The sequence below is a fragment of the Pezoporus flaviventris genome, unplaced genomic scaffold, assembly GCF_033815535.1.
Source record: "Pezoporus flaviventris isolate CSIRO_AGI_PZ_B2104156 unplaced genomic scaffold, CSIRO_AGI_Pfla_v1 ptg000023l, whole genome shotgun sequence".
NCBI classification, from domain to species: domain Eukaryota; kingdom Metazoa; phylum Chordata; class Aves; order Psittaciformes; family Psittacidae; genus Pezoporus; species Pezoporus flaviventris.
Window position 1 is genome coordinate 15,874,731 of NW_026892571.1, and position 17,519 is coordinate 15,892,249.

A 17,519-nucleotide genomic window follows, 5' to 3' on the forward strand; every position below is an offset into this window, starting at 1 on the left:
AAATAAATAGTACAATACAAAAATAAAATCACTGCTCCCAAATTCAGCAGAGGAATGCCTGTAGAACACAGATGGGATTAACAATGTGGTTAATGCAGAGAAAGGGAAAAAGGCCATATTGTAGTGAAACAGTAAAGCTGTATTTGAACAGTGAATTTTATAGGAGAAATATAAAAAGAATGTGAATATTTTTAGATGTGAACCCATTCGGAACAGTCTTTCCACCGCTCCCTTTCAGTGGGAGATCCTGGGGCTATTTCTTGTCATGTGCTGGTCAGCAGAGCTGCCCTTGCGCAACCCTCCTTTATTGTCTAAACCTGCCCAGTTTGGTTGGGTGTTAAATGGGGAGAGTACTTTTTGATTTCACTAGCATACAGTGGAATATATTGCATTCAGCAATTGTAATGAAGAGTCTATAGATGTGATTGCTTCCTGAAAATATGCTAGAGAAAGAAAACACTGGGGATGAAGAGAGAACTACATATAACCAAAAGGAGAATGAGAGAGCGAGTGGGGTAATATTGACCACTAATGATTTTTAGGTTGGTATTTAGAGGTTCTAGAAAGGCCTTTAGTAGGAGCAATGTGGAGGAAATCTTGAGCGCTTCAGAGATGGTGTTTGTAAGGTTATATATGAGACTTTACAGAATGGGTTGTTGAATTGAGGGTCCAGAAGGTCACTTTAATATAAGCTTAAATTGAAGGCTCTGGGTTCCCTGTTTTCTGAAAGTTGCCTTGTTCATGTACTTGTAAAACACTGATCTTCAGCTAATTTAAACTCTGCTAACTAAATTTATCTCAGAGGCTGATGTTTGTTATATCACTATAGGAGTGACATAACTGGTACCTATGCATAAGCTGAGGTTTTATTTGTTAACGGCCTTCTAGAAAAGGTTATTAGAAAAATACATAGGAAGCCAAGGTCTCGTGTTGTCCAAACAAGTATAACAGCTGCTGAAGCTGGAGAGCCCTGCAATACCTGCCCGAGGGCCAGATTCCATAGAGAGATCTGTTCAGATAGGCTCCACTGGGTAGGAGCTGGGAGGAGGTTTGGGAGCTGCAAAGTGGGATAGAGCCTTGGAGTGGATTCAGCTTTTAATTAAGACCAATCTTCATAAAGGAGATGCATATACTTAAAACTGTGTTTTCCTTTGAGAGCTTATTTGTGTGCATTTGTAATACACAGATTTATATTGTACTTGCTTGTAGAAAGTGAGTTTTTATTTTTAAGTCTGCTTTACCTGTGCTTAGAGTTCACATTTTACAGAGAGTGAATTTTACCTTTTCCTCTTTGCAGCATGTGTTTTTTATGGGTATTGCATGTAGGAACTTGTGGGGAGGGATGAGGAAGAATCTGTATTAAAAGCGTGACTGAAAGCAGAAGAGATGCAGGCAAAATCACATATAAGGTTCTGCCGAAGTCTCAGTAGTCTCAAGAATGTGTATTTTAGGTTCTGTGGAGGTGCTTGGCTGCACACTTCCTTCTGCTTCATTGCAGGAACTTGTAAAATAGAAAATAATGAAAGAAACATTTTTGTTCTGTAATTGAAATTCTATTTTAATAATTATCCTTGTCAGTAATGGAGGTGTTTAATCTTGGTTTGAGTTAAATGGAAAACAAGTTGCTGTAATTGGAATTTCTACCATTACAGTTGTAAAGCAGTTTAGCTGTTCACAGGTATTCACAGGTATTTAGTTGCCTGTGGAATGTGGAAGCACAACAGTAGTGACAACCTCAACGTGTTTGCGAGTTTAATTTTGATAGCCTGAAGAGAAAACCATCTTTCCTCAATGTTTAGGGTTAATTAAACGTTAATAGGCTTTAATTATGGTTGGCGTTTTCCATAATTTTTGTGGGGAAGGATAACGAGGAATCCTGCAGAAGAGAGTTGTGACTGTAAAACCAGATCAACTGCAGGAAACATGAAACAAGAAAATACAATTACAGAGCGAGACGGTGTGCTTTATTAAACCTTTAACCACCGTAAATGCTGTATGTTTCCAAAGTTAAAGGCTTTCATAATATGTATTTTATGGCCTTTCTTTGTTTTATTTTATGCAAAATATAAGTAAAAAAGCAAATGTTGATACAGCTTTACGTGGCTGTTTTTCTTGACATAGGACCTGCAGCAGCTTGTAAAGGAAGGAGGAAGAGGAGTAGATCTCAAACATGATTCATGTAGTTTCTTAACCTGTAGTTTTGTGGCTTCTTTTCTCCTGTCAAATTTTGGGGATGGACTATCTGTATATTTTAGGCTCTTCGTGGAGAGAAGGAAAAGAGTACTGAGGTTGTGTGTTCTGCATGTTAAAAATTGGTTATCTTGATCTATACAGTGTGGTATAGACCTTCCTTCTAGTTATTTAGACTATAACTTCCTTCTAACCTTGCTCACTAGCTTTTTTCTCGTGTTGGCTGTTCTTGCTGAAACACCTGACCTTCATGCACTGCATGGTGTTAATTTGAGTTCGAGAGAAACTGGGTGCGAATGTGGGTAATCATTAATGCAGTTTGATTTAGAGACTGCTTGAAAGAGGTATTTAAAATAAACCTGTGGAGTGCCCTTTCAGCCCATTACACCAGAGGGGAGTGTTTGTGAGTTGACATTGTGCATGTAAAGGAAACACCATATTCTGTTACCAGAAACCTTTTCCCTAGGCTCTCCTGGTTTTGCTGTCCTGACTTTTGGAGGAAGGAATCTCTGACTCAGCACTGCAGCTGACTTTCAAGACGGGCTCTTGAAATAATCACTTTAGAATCCTTCTCTATCATTACTCCAAATATTTAATCACTGCGCTTTGCCAAACAGCATTTGCTTTACTCTTTGCAGTTCATCTTAAATATTGCCAGCCAGGAGCCTAATGGAAAAACTCTTGAGACATTCTTTGAGCTTTTCTAAATGATCCGTGTAAAAATATAAGATATGACAAGTTGCAAGTTCTGTAAACAAGTTGACCTATGTTAAATGCAATGATAAGGGTCACATCCTCTCTGCTTGTGTGATATTTGTTAATGCTTTTTATTTCTATTTAGATCAGTGAGAGAGAGGCAATAATAGTCAACAGCAACAAAGCGAGACAAAATGCCTCTATAGTAAAGCTGACCAAACATTACAACTGCCTGAATGGCTAGAAAATAGGTTATTGTTTTAATCTAATGCTCCCTTTACCAACCCAATACTCATCCCTACCTAGAAAATCTGTCAACAACATGTTGGGGAAGCTTTCAAGTGTTGATTGGGCAGCTTATTGTCAGGAGTGACCTCATGTTGCAGTCTATTTCTAGTTAGACTGCAGGGTTTAGTGCAGCACTCCAGAAGTGCTGCCTGACAAGCAGCCATTGAAGCCGAGCGAGCAGCATGCACAGCCAGCAGCCAGCACCACGCTTTGCTGCTTTCCAAATGAAGCAGTTTTACATGAAGTGCTCGTTTGGGATAGCAAAAATCATCAGCATGGCCTGTAAAGTTCTGCTGCACAGGTAAATATATGAAAGGAAAACGTTGCTTTGATTGCAAATTAAGACTTTATTTAACTTGAAAATTACATGAGATTAAATTCGTTTAGGAGATAGCATGAAATGAAATAGTCACAACTGATATTTTTAATGAGAAATAACAAACTGTGTGAATTACTAAGAAAAAGTTTGAACTAGTCTCTCTCGGTTAATGTGTTTTTCTATCTCGGGTGTTTTCACTGTAACTTCCTATGGGTTGTGAGACAGTGCAAAAGGGCTTCTCAGGACTGGCTTAGCATTATGAAACCAAGCTGTTTACCTTTGTGTGTCTTGCTGTGTCATGCTGCGTGTAGCGGCTCTGTGTAGCAGTATAATTTACAGCTTTTATAAAGTATCCTTGAGCTGTAGTAGCACAGTGGGGAAGTTGGGTTGTATTTTCACTTAAGAGCCATTGACACATTTCTTTCAAAAAGCACTTAGTTGCTGAAGGGCTTAGTTGAAGATATCCTGTATGTAGTAAGAGGATTGTAAAGGCTTTGCAATACTGCTGATTTATGCAGATCTTTTGCTGAGTACCTCTAATGTATCTAAAGGTGTTTAACGGGGGCACTGGGGAATGATCCTGTGCTGGGGGCCTGAAGGTTACACAGTAAGATGGAAAATTGTGTTGTGAACCATGTCTGAAATCTTTGTGATTCTTTGGAGAGGAACTTGATTCTCCCTATTCTTGACACAGTTCCTCATTGTCTGAAGTGGTAGAATAAAAGGATTCCAGGTCATCAGTTTCCTATAAATAGTGTTTGTACTTGTGCCCTTGACTGAATTACTACTTCTGCTCTCTTTTGCAACTGGAGTGCAGTGTTCTGTGCTGTGATTACCTTCTTCCCTTCCCCCCCCCCCCCTTGTCCTAGGAGTAACTGTGTGTTAATAGTAAATTGATTCTAGTGTATACAATTGTGTATTAGTACTTTTAGAATGTGAGCATACCTTTTATAATGTAGAACTTCCTGAAAACACTGAAACAAGGGCTGTGGTTTGAAATCTGTTCTATTCACTGATGGTTTTGCTCATGTTCCTCTGTTCTCTTGTTTGTGAAGCTGAACTTATTCACAGCTTCATGTCTTCATTTTTGTGATTTCAGGTGTGGTCAAATCAAAATGTGTTTGTCAAAGATCTTCCTTTGTACCAGTAGTAGGGCTGTACTGAACTTCTGTGCACAGAAATATCAGTGAAATGTAGATATATTAAGTTATAATTCTTGCTATTCCTTAGTTTGAAAGAAAACAAAGTGCCATTGTGTTCACCCTCAGATGCTTGATCCAGCAGCTTTGAAATCAGTGGGTGCAAGATCTGCCTTCTGTATCAGGTGTTTTAATTTCCCAAAGCTATGAAGCACTCTCTGGTTTGAAATGGTACTTTAGAGCTGCCTGTTCTGTCAGAGCATTTAGATCTGGATCTGCTTTGGTTTTCCACCAAGGCAAACACACCCATCAAAATGAGCTTGATTCAAAATCAAGTTTCCATTAAGAAAAGCTTGTGTGGGCACCTGCTTGTGGAGTGTTCCATGGTGGGGTTTGCATTCAGTGCTGTGCTGTGTCCCAGGACAAGTTATCTAAGGCAAAAGAACATCATTATTTTTAAAGAAATGCTTTAACCACTTTCCTGTCAGCAAGTGTTTCAATGGAAATCCTTTATTGTTTGTGTTTCTGCTGCTGAGAGGAAGAGAAAACCAGTCTGCTTGAGGTGGTGTACTTATCTTACCTCTCTGGTGGTAGAACTACTACTAAACTTGATAAAGTCTGACCAAGATAATTCTTGCTGCATTAAAACTATTCTTGGGTAAGGAGGGAGACCATCTCTTTGGTTTAGTGCAAGGCAGGCTGGGATCAGAGTACCTCTTGAGCTCCAGTGCAGTGGGAAGCTCCTTTATATTCAGAGTTTACTTTATGCATTCATGGAAATAAGATTTGAAATCAGCTGTGGGTGCCAGCAGTGTTGTTGCATGGTAACGGGCAGGCTAAAATGTTGGGCTTCAGCTTTTTGAACTCTAGTTATATGTCATGGCAAGCAAAAGCATTTGTTTGCTTCCCTCTCTACCTGCCAGTTGAAATGAAGTTAGTATTTCTTTCTTTTGTCCTAAATGGGGTATGTAAGTTGTACCTCACAGCTGTTCACAGTAAGGTTTTCTTCTTTTATTTTGTTTTTAGCTTATCTATTATCACTTTGTCTAAAAGTTAAGCATTTTGTTTATTATTGGAGAATTCTGATCATATTAATTTGGGACCACATACCCATGAGTTAACTTGAGTTAGTTACACTGATCACCACCACCCCCAGGAGTTTGATAGTCTAGGCTGAAGTGGCTTGCGCTAGGAGATTTCCAGATGTTCTCCAAACAGCTAGCTGCTGCTTCAACACCTCTGGAAGGTGCCTGCCTTGGACTTGAAATGCTGTAGCTGTCCTTGGAGAACGCTGTACATCTGTTGAATGGTGCAGAACAAAATGAGGCAGCAGTCTGACAGGCAGGGAAGCAGCTCTTATGGATTGCAACTGCGAAAGAAATCAGAGTGATGCAGAATGTGCTTTAGGCAGCAAGGTTAAAATCTGCATTCTTAAGCAAGGTGTCAGGAAATCTTTGGAGACTAAGTGATTAGTATTTCCCATGGGAAAGACTGTACTTCTGAGAGCTTATAGCTTCATAATGTACTGAGAGACAAATCTGCTTTGCTACTCCTACAACTTCCTGTCTTATGATGGTGTTCTTTAAGATTCCTTTATCTAAACAGTAAAGGGAGTGCAAGTCAGTATTTTCTTTACGTATTTATTTTATTAGCTGCATTACATGCAGTCTTTAAATATTTTCTAAGTTGTGTCCTGTTGACTTCAAGACTTTTATTTAGCATGGTAAGTTTTTGCATTACATTAACTTCCTTTTCTTTATTGCAGTGCTCACATCTCTCCCATAAGTATCTTGCCAGCCTCTGCAGAGTAAGTACAATGAAAATACGAAATGTTTGAGTTGTGCTGTGACTGGAATGTGCATAGAAGATATGTCTGCTTTCAAGAGAAGGAAATGCAGTAGGTTTGATGGTTACAGTTATGAATTAGTATGTTCTAGCATGAAGTATTTCACTTATGACATTTAACGCTAATGCAGTGAAAGAAGCATGAGAGCACAGTGTGGTAGAATCTAGATTCTAAAACACTTCGGTTTTATGCTTGGATACATCATAGATTGACTTTTAAAGATCTGATAGGATTCACATTGTATTTTAGCACTACTTCTAGTTGTTAATATTGAGTACAGTTCAGTGGAAATTGTGTGTATTCACATTCTATTTTAGCACTACTTCTAGTTGTTAATATTGAGTACAGTTCAGTGGAAATTGTGTGTAGTAATGTTGAGGGGAAAATAAATGCACAATTCCAGAGTTAAAAATGGGATAAAATAGTTTAAGACTTTTACAGGAGGATTTTTGATGGGCCTAATTGCGTATTTTGGATGATCTGGCTAAGAAACACTTAACAGAGTCAACTGCTTTTAAATAATGCAGTACTTTTCTTGACATATCTTTGGGTATATTCTGTGTCCTTCATCAGGTACTTGCTCATTGTCTCTGCTGTTTGTGGCTCTTGCCTTTTAAGATTACAGCTCGATTCGGGAGGGCTTGCAGCCAGCTGTGCTGAAGTGGTACCTGTGCCAGGATTCACTCTGACCTCTTACAGACACAGGATTTTACTGGCACTTGAATGTATTAGGCTTTAAGAAAACTTTATGTTGTTAAAAAAAATAAGTAACTGTAATGTGTTAATTACTTTTAAATAGATTTCATAATACTTTATGTAAATCTTATGAAATAAAAGATAGGTGCAGTAATTTCTACTGCCTTTCTGGAAAAGTGAGTCTCTTCTTGCCTTGAAGTACTTGTCATCAAAGGTTCCTGTTGTGTGTAAAGTTTATCTCCGCCTTTCTGCATATTGATCAATGCAAAAGGAGAGTTCTTAATACGAACTTTCTGTCTTTTTTTTTCCTTGCAGCATTTTAGAGAGAACAATCAGAGCAGCTGTGGAACAGCACCTTTTCGACCTGCAGAGCAGCTTAGATAACGATCTTAAACACATACAGCAACACAGACTGGGCTGTAACAATGAAGCAAACGATCCCAGCAGGGACGAGGAAGGATCTAACAACCAGTAAGATTTTGTTGTATCTTGGATTCTATAGGATTGTATATCTTAATTCTTCCAAAACAAACCGCCTCAACCCAAAGCAGAAGTTATGACTTTTGCTGTTCAACAGTTTTGCTATGAATCAATTTATCTGTGCATTTTTAACCAAATCAACTTCTGTGAGTTGTCAGTAACCAACAGCTCTTAAAGCAAATACTTTAAATTGATCTTGTAGCTAAAAACGTAGTTGACTGTAACTGCTTCACTGCTGAATTCTATGTAGGCATTTAAATTGACCCAAGTGCTTTCATTCTTACATTACTGCTGTTACTTATGACATAATTTACCATATGAAAGCTCTTGTACATGCTGTTTCAGTTTCTTTACCCTGTCTTTCCACATCAGCGTAGCTATTTTACTGTCTGGCTGCCAGTGTCAATGAAATAGCTAAAAATGGATAGAATGAGCACTGTGGATCTGTTTGCATTGAGTTTCAGCTTTGTTTGATCAGCTTTTCTTCATATTCTAAATCTTGCTGTGTTACTAGTGTAGTGATTGCCATGGCAGCGCTGAGAAGCTGGTACATTTTGGTGCTTTATTAAAAATAAATAGTCATGATTAATATTCCAACTCCAAAAACGTGCACTTAAGTAGGACTTCAGTACCTAAAAATTCCTTGATTCAGAGCGTGAAATATGTGAAGTATTCAGAGACTCGAGTGCTGTTTTCTAAATTGTTCAATCTTTATTGGTTTTAGAAGTTTCATCTGTGACAAAACATCACACTAAAGTTAGCAGTTGATCTTAAAGATAATAATCATTGCTGGTGGTAATAAATAAAACTGAGTTTTAGTGTTAGAGATTTAATGTCTTTGAAGTAATCTGTACATAAGTGGTTACTTGCCCAAAAGACCTGCTGTAGCCGAGTTCCTTCAGTTACAGCGTAAGTGCTTTAAAGGCTGGCTGACTTCATAGCAATGGAGGCTGAAAGTGCCATCACTGCAGGTTGAAACCAGTATACTCTCCTGGCACAGCAACTACTTCACATGCCCATCATCATTCCACTGTGGATTAACTGTAATAGAGGATCCATGATAGTGTTCTTGAAAGAGGTCGTCTGGGTCCTCTCAAGCAGTGCTGCCAGCAGACTGTGTACACGTCAAATCTGCAGTTAAACGGAGAACTGAAAAATGTGGTGATCCACTGCAGATTTCTTAGAACTAACTTTAACTGCTTAAATTAAGAAAAAGGAGTTAAAGTCAGAACTGTTTGAGTGAGGAGAAGGAAGTTAAAGGCTTGTGATGAATTAGAGAATCATTTGGTAACACGGATGGTGGCATGCATAGAATATACAGACACAAATGTGATATAAGTTAGTTTTAATCTGGATGTACTGTTACAAGCCTTAAGTTGTACTCTAGGGAGATTAAATGTTAGAAATAATGGGATTTCTCACTAGAGGGCTGTAAACTGACTGGCTTCAATATTGAGAGGAGCATAGGTACAGCAATTTCATTGAGTTGTGATAGTTTCAATATGTTACTGCTTCTGGCTGTTGGTGCTTTTATTCCTTAGGTCAACATATTAAGTGGAGGGTGTATGTCTGGTCCTTGATACTATAATCAGATAAATACATTTTAATGTCTTATTACATGCTGTTGGATAAAACCTCAGAAATATATGTGAACTACATAAATAATTAGATTTGCCTGCAGGTGATAGAGATTGTAGATATTACCAGTCAGAGTAATTTTGATGAGGGGGGGAAAAAACAACCAACAACCCTGATGTGTGATACTCTTTAAGGAAAAAAAACCAAACCCTCCAGTGTTTGTTTTATTTAATTTTAAAGGTGGAACAGCAGATTGCTAAAGTCTTTCTGTTCTTGTCTTTAGGAATGATGTTATTGAAGATAATGACACTGGTAGCAGTGAGAACACAGGAGGCTGCTCTGAAGTACTGGTTTGCACTGATTTAGACAGTGAAGCTATGAAACATGATACTGTAACTGAGGAAGAAGAAAGCGTTCAGGTGAGAGGAAGAGCCTCCTGTATATGGAAATCCTTAAGTGCTGTGGCTTTAGCAAAGTGCTTTGGAGAACCAGGTTTTCCTGATAGCTCTGATGTAGCCTTACTTGGTGCTGTTGCTCTGTGCAGTTGTCTTCTGGTTGTGTGTTTCGTGGACGTGCACTGAGAATTTTTGTGTACTTTGGGGCAGGTTGTGGGACTCCGACTAATGTTGTTTCTATTGGTCTTTCACAGGTACCAGCCCTTCCTTCTGCTCAGGTAAGTCAGTGTATTGGCACTACATCATATCACTACTACTACTACTGGCATAGCACCAGATAGAATAACATCTCGTGTTAGGAAAGGCTTCGTGAGTAGCAGAAAATGTAGAGCTGTGTCTGTAGCATAGCCCACACACAGTCACTCCTTTTACTGTATCAAGAAACAGTAGAAGTAGCAGTCGCCTTCAGACTCTGCAGCCTCTTGACTATCCTTGTGCTGGAAGGTGTGGGTTTGTACTCTAGCTAATCACAGCCCTTTCTCACTGTTCCCACTTTCTTCTGTGGGTAGGCCTCAATGTCCTGTTCTTTTCAACCACATCTCCTTTCTAGTTAAAAGAGGGTCTGTTACTTCTCCTTGGACCTCTTTGTTTAGATATTTGACTTCTGCTGTGCTTTTGTCCCTCCATACTCATGTGTACACTTCCAATTCTAACACTTGAGGTGTTCAGCAAAAAAAAAATGAAAGGAAGTTGGACTTGTGGCCTTTGAGAAGGTTCAACGCTTAATGGTTATCCTGAAAAGTATCAGGATTGACCATTTATATTCTGAAGAAGAAGGATCTGTCTAGATTTGGCACGTATTAGGATGTGATGCAGACATGCTTGTAAATATATAATGCTTAGCTGTATTCTTTAGGAACTATTTGACTTGGAAAATACAGTGTTAATGACACTTGAAATTGCTGTTAAACTTCAAAAATCAACTGAAAAATGTAAACAACAGACCACAGGATAATCAGGTGTCATAGATTCAATTTTGCCTTTGCTTTTCTATATTATGCTTGAATTGAGCAACTTCATATCACTGAAAGAAGCAAGTATTGAATACAGCTTGAATGGAAGCCCAGTATTGTAGCAGCTGGAAATGCTGAAATAACTGTTTTCCTTGTACAACAAACGTTCCTCAGCTTTGCTTTGAGCTGCAGATTATTAGATCCTCACATGCAATCCAGAGTGAAGGTTTGTAGTATGGCTGGCCTGAATTTGCAATGACGGCCTGAACTGTAGCCGCATTTGTTAGTAGCGAGCATCAGTCTGACGTTCAGACTATCCTTATGCGATCCAGCAGTGCTATCAGATAATTGCTGACAAAAATGAACTAACATCAATATGCACGAGAATATGGTTTCTGCCACTGTATGAATAGCACATCCACAGCTGTCAAATAAGCACTTTAATGCAAAATTCAAGTCTATGTTTCCTTATTTATTTGGTAAAACTTTTGCTGTCATAAATCTAATGATGAATTCTGTGGGAGATTTAGTGTCCATGTGTAGAGAGAACTTTCTGCAATGATTTTTAGCTTCTTGCCCATGAGACCATAAATCTTTCTGAGCGTTTCCTGAAAGATAACCAGATAAGCAAACCTATTGTTAGGAGCCTTCAATTAACTAGAAGAATTTAATGGGTCTGTGAACTTGAGAAGCTAGAAATGGATGCCTTAGCATAGTAAAAGTGTGAGTCTTGTCAGGAATGTAGGTTTTATTACAACAAAATGTTGCTGTAGCGCTCTTTGCTATTGTGATGTATTCTTCTCCCATCCTTCTGTTTGCTTTCATGGATTCCAAATGACTCTAGAATCACCTTACAAGCCAAATCTGTCAATTGTTCCTACTAAACTGACATATCGGTTTAGAATCCCATTCTGCAAATGAGAATTTCACAGGGCGTATCAATCATCTGGGCTCTTTCTGATGCATTAGTGACAAACCTTGTGATAAAAACTACTGCATTATTGTCCTAGAGCACAAAATGTACGAAACACGGTGTTGCAATTAGATGATGGTTTATCCAGTTCAGGTCAATACTGTGTTTGCAAGAACTCTGTCAGTACAGGGCAGAGTTCCATATTCCTGCCATAAGTCTTGTTCTGGCTATTTTAAGTCTTGTGTTTGTAGTAGGTTTTCAGTCTGTTGCAAATGAAAGCCTTTAAAAGCAATAGAGAGTGAGTTCCTCCTATTAACTCCTAATACTTTGCTTCTTCCAGTTAAAATATGTGTTGAGCTTTAGGGATCAAAACTCAGAAAATACAAATGTAAATGGAGGAACAAAAATTGGTGCAAATTGGTGGCTTTTCAGTGCATTTTATGTGGTTTCTGTGGTTTCAAAGAACAGCTGAGAAAGGTGAATTGTACTTCTTAGGAAGTATGTGCACTTCAGAGTTCCACATTCATTACCATGCTTAAGAATATAAAGGAGAGCATGACACTTGGGGCCACGTGGTCATGTATAGATGCACTCCTGTTGTACCTGATGCAATTTTGGGTGTTTTAATGTTAGGTTTTACCCTCTTAGTACAGAATTCCAAATGCTATGGGAGTTGGATCTTTCAGGGAGATCTTAAAGGGAAATACACAGATCCTTCTGTATGAAAGGAGATAGAGAGGAGCATGTAGGGTTATAGGAAAGAAAGGAGCATGTGAGCTCTCCCTTGAGTCTGAAATAGAAGCAGTTGTTCCCACAACTACAATAAGTGTGACTATGCAAAACGTGCAGAGCTCGTCTCCAGGGAGAGTCTACCTGCTGGAGTATGATAAATGCTCTGTGATTAGAAATTGTTTCCCCTAATTGGAATTTGACTTGAGGACTTAAACAGTGTAAACAGAATAATGGAGCTTTGTCTGATAAGGGTGGATGTTAACTGTCAGCAGTGTAGAACTGGCAGCTATTTGGACTCTTGAGGTGACTTTATGTTTAGCGACTGTAGTGATAGGACAAGGGGTAACAGGTTAAACAGGGGAAGTTTAGATTGGATATAAGGAAGAAATTCTTTACTGTGAGCGTGGTGAGGCACTGGAATGGGTTGCCCAGGGAAGTTGTGAATGCTCCATCCCTGGCAGTGTTCAAGGCCAGGTTGGACAGAGTCTTGGGTGACACGGTTTAGTGTGAGATGTCCTTGCCCGTGGCAGGGGGGTTGGAACTGGATGATCTTCAGGTCCTTTCCAACCCTAACTATTCTATGATTCAATGTTCAGACATTTTAAAGATCATTTGTGAGAGCTTCTTAAGGTAAATGTAATGTTACTTTAAAATCTCATACTTAAAATGGCATATAAGATACTGAAGCAATCTAGTACAGGGCTTTGATACAAATAAGTAGTCAGTCTTCCTGTGCCAACTTCACTGAACAAAATGGTGACATGTATTCATCTGAGCTTGTTTTGTGAGATGGTGTCACAGAAATGCCAGTGTTTCTTCATCCCCTTCCAGTTCTGTTGCTGCTTTATTTAGTAACAGGGATTAGTAGCTCCTTTCTGACAGACAGAAAGTCTGTCAGACTTGTTTCATTTCATGTACACTGAGCACAGTCTACCTTCAACTGTTATTTTTGAGACTAAGATATACTTACTGCCATGGTTTCAGTCACCACAAACTTCATGCTGTGATTGACAATTTGCAGTAGAGTTGTTTGTATTAATACTTAAAAGAAATGGTAAAAACTGCTTTGTCTGAAGGCAGAAAGTCGTTGTCTGGCTTCTAGTGAGTAAAACACCTGGCTACTGACCTTGGTTTCATATATATATATATATATATATATATATATGTAAAACCAGTATTGCTTGGTTAGAAAGTATGATTTCCACCACCACACAATAAGCCATGCTTTTAGTTTTTGAGGTTTTATTTTGTGGTCGGAGATGATTACAGATATGCTTTCAAACGAGAATGCCATTCCCAAATCTTTCTAAACATGCTTTTTGCCAACAGGCTGCAGATGTATTATTGAAAACATGTGATGAAGATGCAGATGTTGATGGAGAAAATAATAGTGAAGGGTATGTATGTTTTTTAAGTCACATCAGTTTTGGAACCTAAGTGTACCAAGCTGTGATTTGTGACAACATAGTTAAGATGGGGGAGTTGAAATTAAAAGCACAACTTACTTTTCATGTGTGAAAACAGAGGAGGTAAGATGAAGTTACCTTTTTATGGTGATGACATAAAAGGCATGGAACTTTATGCACTTAAAAGAGATAATAAATAGAAGCCTATATGATATGTATCATAGCTTTTTTGAGGACAAGCCTATGTTCTGGGCAAGAGAAACAAAAGAACAAGTGATTTTCTTTAAAATATTTTGTCACATTTTATTGCTCTTAATAAGAAAAGACTTCATGCTGGTAATAGTGATTAGCCAGACAGCTTTAAATTCACTTGCAATTGGAGTTCAGCACTGACTGAAATCTCAGTATGAGTTGAATTGAGTTTGAAAAGATTTCCTCCCAGTTTGAGAATGAAGGTCTAAGCTGGTTTTGTTTTATTAACTGGTCTTGGGTATGTAAGTATAAAATGCAAGGGGAGTGTATAGTATTTACTGTCCATTAAGAACTCTTATTTAAAATTATAACTAGATCTGTTTCTTCTCTTTAGGCAAAATAGTATATTGCTTGGTGGCAATGATAGCATATCTTCAGAGATGTTTCTGGTAAGATTATGATTTCATTTCTATCCAGGTACACAGCATCTTATAAGTTTACATGAAATGCAGTTATGAAGAAAACCAATAAATTCAGCTTTTGACATCTTATGTTTGTTGGGCTCCTACAAGCTTTGCAAAACCTCTGTTAGAGATCTCAGCATCCTGCATCACAGGATGTTTTAGCAGCAGAGCAAGCTTATACTTCTGCATCTTGTGAGGAATGTTCTATAATGCAAGCCATTGGCTACTGTTGGGGTTTGGGAAGATTGTTTATAATTCCTTGAGTCAGGAAAGAAGAAATCTTTCTCCAGTCGATTCCCAGCAATGCTGGATCTGGCACTGTTTGGGTACCTCATTTCCAGTTGCTAAATCATAACAACAACATTCTTCTGTTGTTTCAACACAGGATTCAAGTAACAAGGCTTGTGATCTTAATGCAAATACTGATTCAGAGATGTTGGGGGATGGCAACATTAATGTTTCTGAGGAAGCTCTGAGTGTCCAAGTACCACGTCTAGATCTGAAGAATGTGTCCGATGGTGACAAATGGGAAGGTAATTCTCACCCTTTAGCTCACAACATAACGAGTAATGATAAATAGAATGTTTTATGGAGTAGAAAGCAGCAGACAACACTTGTTTTCCTTCGGTTCAATCTGAACAATATGTTCTGTACACATGGTAAGATGATCCAAGCCATGGCATAGATCCCATCTTGTTTCAGAATTATCTGCAACTTAATTAAGAACCTTAATAAACATGTGAAGAAAAAATAGTCAAAGGAGCAAATAAAGAAAGCAAAACAGCCCAAGTTTCATAGCAGAGGTTTTGCTGTGTCTGTTCTTTTTTCCTTTCTTATTCATTTTTATGTTTTCAAGGTGACTTGTGGTTTCCAGAACCCTGAGTCTTTCATCCCAATGCTTCAAAACACCTTCTCTAGTTACGTCACACCAGTTCATATTCACACTAGCTTGTCTGGTTTTCTGGGTTTTATAAATGTAAGCTATTGAAGCTCTAATACAAGCTGAATTTGACTTAAAATCAGTAAACTGCTAAACACAGCAATTCCCGTTTCATTTATTCTGCAAGATCTGTTGGTTGATTTGTTTTAAACGTCAGGAATGTCAGATGTTGGTTTCCATGTCTTTGGGCATCTTGAAACAGTTTTAATTTTTCTAGTGCTGTAAACTAATTTTTCTAAAGCTATGAAGCTAAAGCTGCAGATGGATATTATTCCTGTGCCCCTTCTCCCTCCATTGTTGGGATTTTAGGAAAGCAAAATGTTTGGGACACAGTTTTCTCTCAGGCAGGATTCCTTCTGTTTGTTACCTTATTCTTCATGCCTTCCATGTTTAACAAGCCCTGAAGCTTGTGACTTTACTGAACTTTGTTGCTCAAATGTCTGTTGTTTTACTTGTGCAAAAACATAACCCCTTCCTAACCAGAGGAAAACACTCTTGTCAGTATCTTCTTTTGAAGGTACTCATGTTTTTATGTGTTCCTTGTATCCTGTTTCCTCTGCCTGGTGTTGCTATTCTGAATCATCACACCATAAAAAAAGCAAGTGATAAGAGTTTGCTGAAACACTGTGAACTGTCATTGATCAATGGCCACAGTCCACTTGTTTCTAGTCTTAAAAACTTGGAAATGCAACTTGGCAGCTACAGCACAGATTTACTATGCAGGGATGAGGTTTTTACTTCCAACAGGCTGTTCCAGTGACAGCTCTTCTTCAAGATGCCTGTAAGCATCATGGCAAACATTAGTAAGACACTAGTAACAAAAGAGTGGCTGCACTTGACTTTTGGTTGCTCTGTTATGAATATTAAAATCAGTGAGGTGCACCTGAAATGGATGTAGTTTAACAGTGCAGCATACAGTTGTAGCATGTCAGCACATAAAGCTTTGTCCTGAAGCTCAGATGGCGATAACTTACTGTTCATTTGTCACCAGTGTTGGCTGTTTTCCAAGTGTGTTGCCTCCTTCAGTCCGTATTTTCTTTTTACAAATGATGCAGCTTGCAAATTGTGATAGATTTACTTCCTGGTTGGCCTTTTTGAGCCCTAGCAAGCTATACATTGTATGTCATGTCACATAGAAGCTGATTTACAGGCATCTGGAGACACTGAGTCCAGGTTTTTATTCTCATTGCCCAAGTTAATAACTTTGTTGAAGTCTAAAAGCAAAAAAAATAACCCTGCTTATGTTCTCAGTGTTTTATTTACATGAATTGCTTACTTGCACATCACATTTTGTTGCATCCTCTGTTTGTGTTAATCTGATCTAATACGGATTCTCAGAAGGTTTGCGGCTTCCGTTTTCATTATTCCCTTAAATCTGCTCATAAAAGTTGCTTTGGTTTTACTTACTTAAATAGCTTCATGAGTCTTACTTTGGAAAGAAAGTAGTATTTCTGTATACAAACTTAGAATATAAGCTTCTTGGTAGTAAAATCATGATATCTTGCAAGAGGTGTTATTTCATTGCAAAGTATTTTAACTTTGGCTGTTGTTCAGTCCTGTTTAAAATGGTTATCAGGATCTCAGCCTTCCAAGGCAGTACAAGTCCTTGTGGCATTCCATTGAAGTAGATTGGCTTTGTAAAGAAACCTATGCTAGTCCAAATCTTGTTTGGGTTATAAAAGCCTATACAATGTAAAACCAGCAGAGTTCTTGGAAATAGTTATCAAATGCTTGCTGGTTAATGCAGAAATGCAGATCAGTTAATCTATATTTTGAGTGTTTTCTCTGCATTTGTTCTGCCTTTTGGAAATTACCATCTCTATTTAAGAGCCATGAGCAAAAGCACATTGAGAACTTGTCATCTGTTAATGTGAGGATGCATGAGCCTCTTACTAAACTACAATAAGTCTTTACTATTCCTGTGTCGGCTCTCTGTAAACCTTTTCAGTAAGAAGTTCAGATTCACTCAGGACTGAGCATCCTCACCTGCCATTGAAAGTGCTTGGAAGCTGAGAGTGCTCAGGGCCTGGCCCAAAGGATGGGATGGTTTTCCCTGGTACTGTATCTTCCTGCTTTACATGTGATGTATAGTTTGTTCTGACTGTGCTGTGTGTTCACTTTAGTATTTTTTGCCATTCTTTTTTCATTTTATTAGCGCCATGCCCTATCACTTTCCCCCTCATTGATTTCAAAACAATGCATCTGCAGAGAGAAGGGGAGGGTAAGTATGGT

The 17,519-nt window shown here is 38.4% G+C and overlaps 1 protein-coding gene across 4 annotated transcripts in view; it reads left to right on the plus strand.

The window, feature by feature from the left end:
* The window catches only part of FAM13B (family with sequence similarity 13 member B), a 49,661-nt gene that overhangs the window by 19,821 nt on the left and 12,321 nt on the right, over positions 1–17,519 (plus strand). For 3 of the 4 annotated variants that reach the window (XM_061457001.1, XM_061457005.1, XM_061457002.1), the window contains exons 8-15: positions 6,398–6,439; positions 7,490–7,645; positions 9,516–9,651; positions 9,882–9,905; positions 13,615–13,682; positions 14,278–14,332; positions 14,733–14,880; positions 17,443–17,508. In XM_061457001.1, coding sequence (XP_061312985.1) covers positions 6,398–6,439; positions 7,490–7,645; positions 9,516–9,651; positions 9,882–9,905; positions 13,615–13,682; positions 14,278–14,332; positions 14,733–14,880; positions 17,443–17,508 — 695 coding nt within the window. The remainder of the gene's footprint in view (positions 1–6,397; positions 6,440–7,489; positions 7,646–9,515; positions 9,652–9,881; positions 9,906–13,614; positions 13,683–14,277; positions 14,333–14,732; positions 14,881–17,442; positions 17,509–17,519) is intronic. The other variant, XM_061457003.1, reaches the window with a different exon arrangement.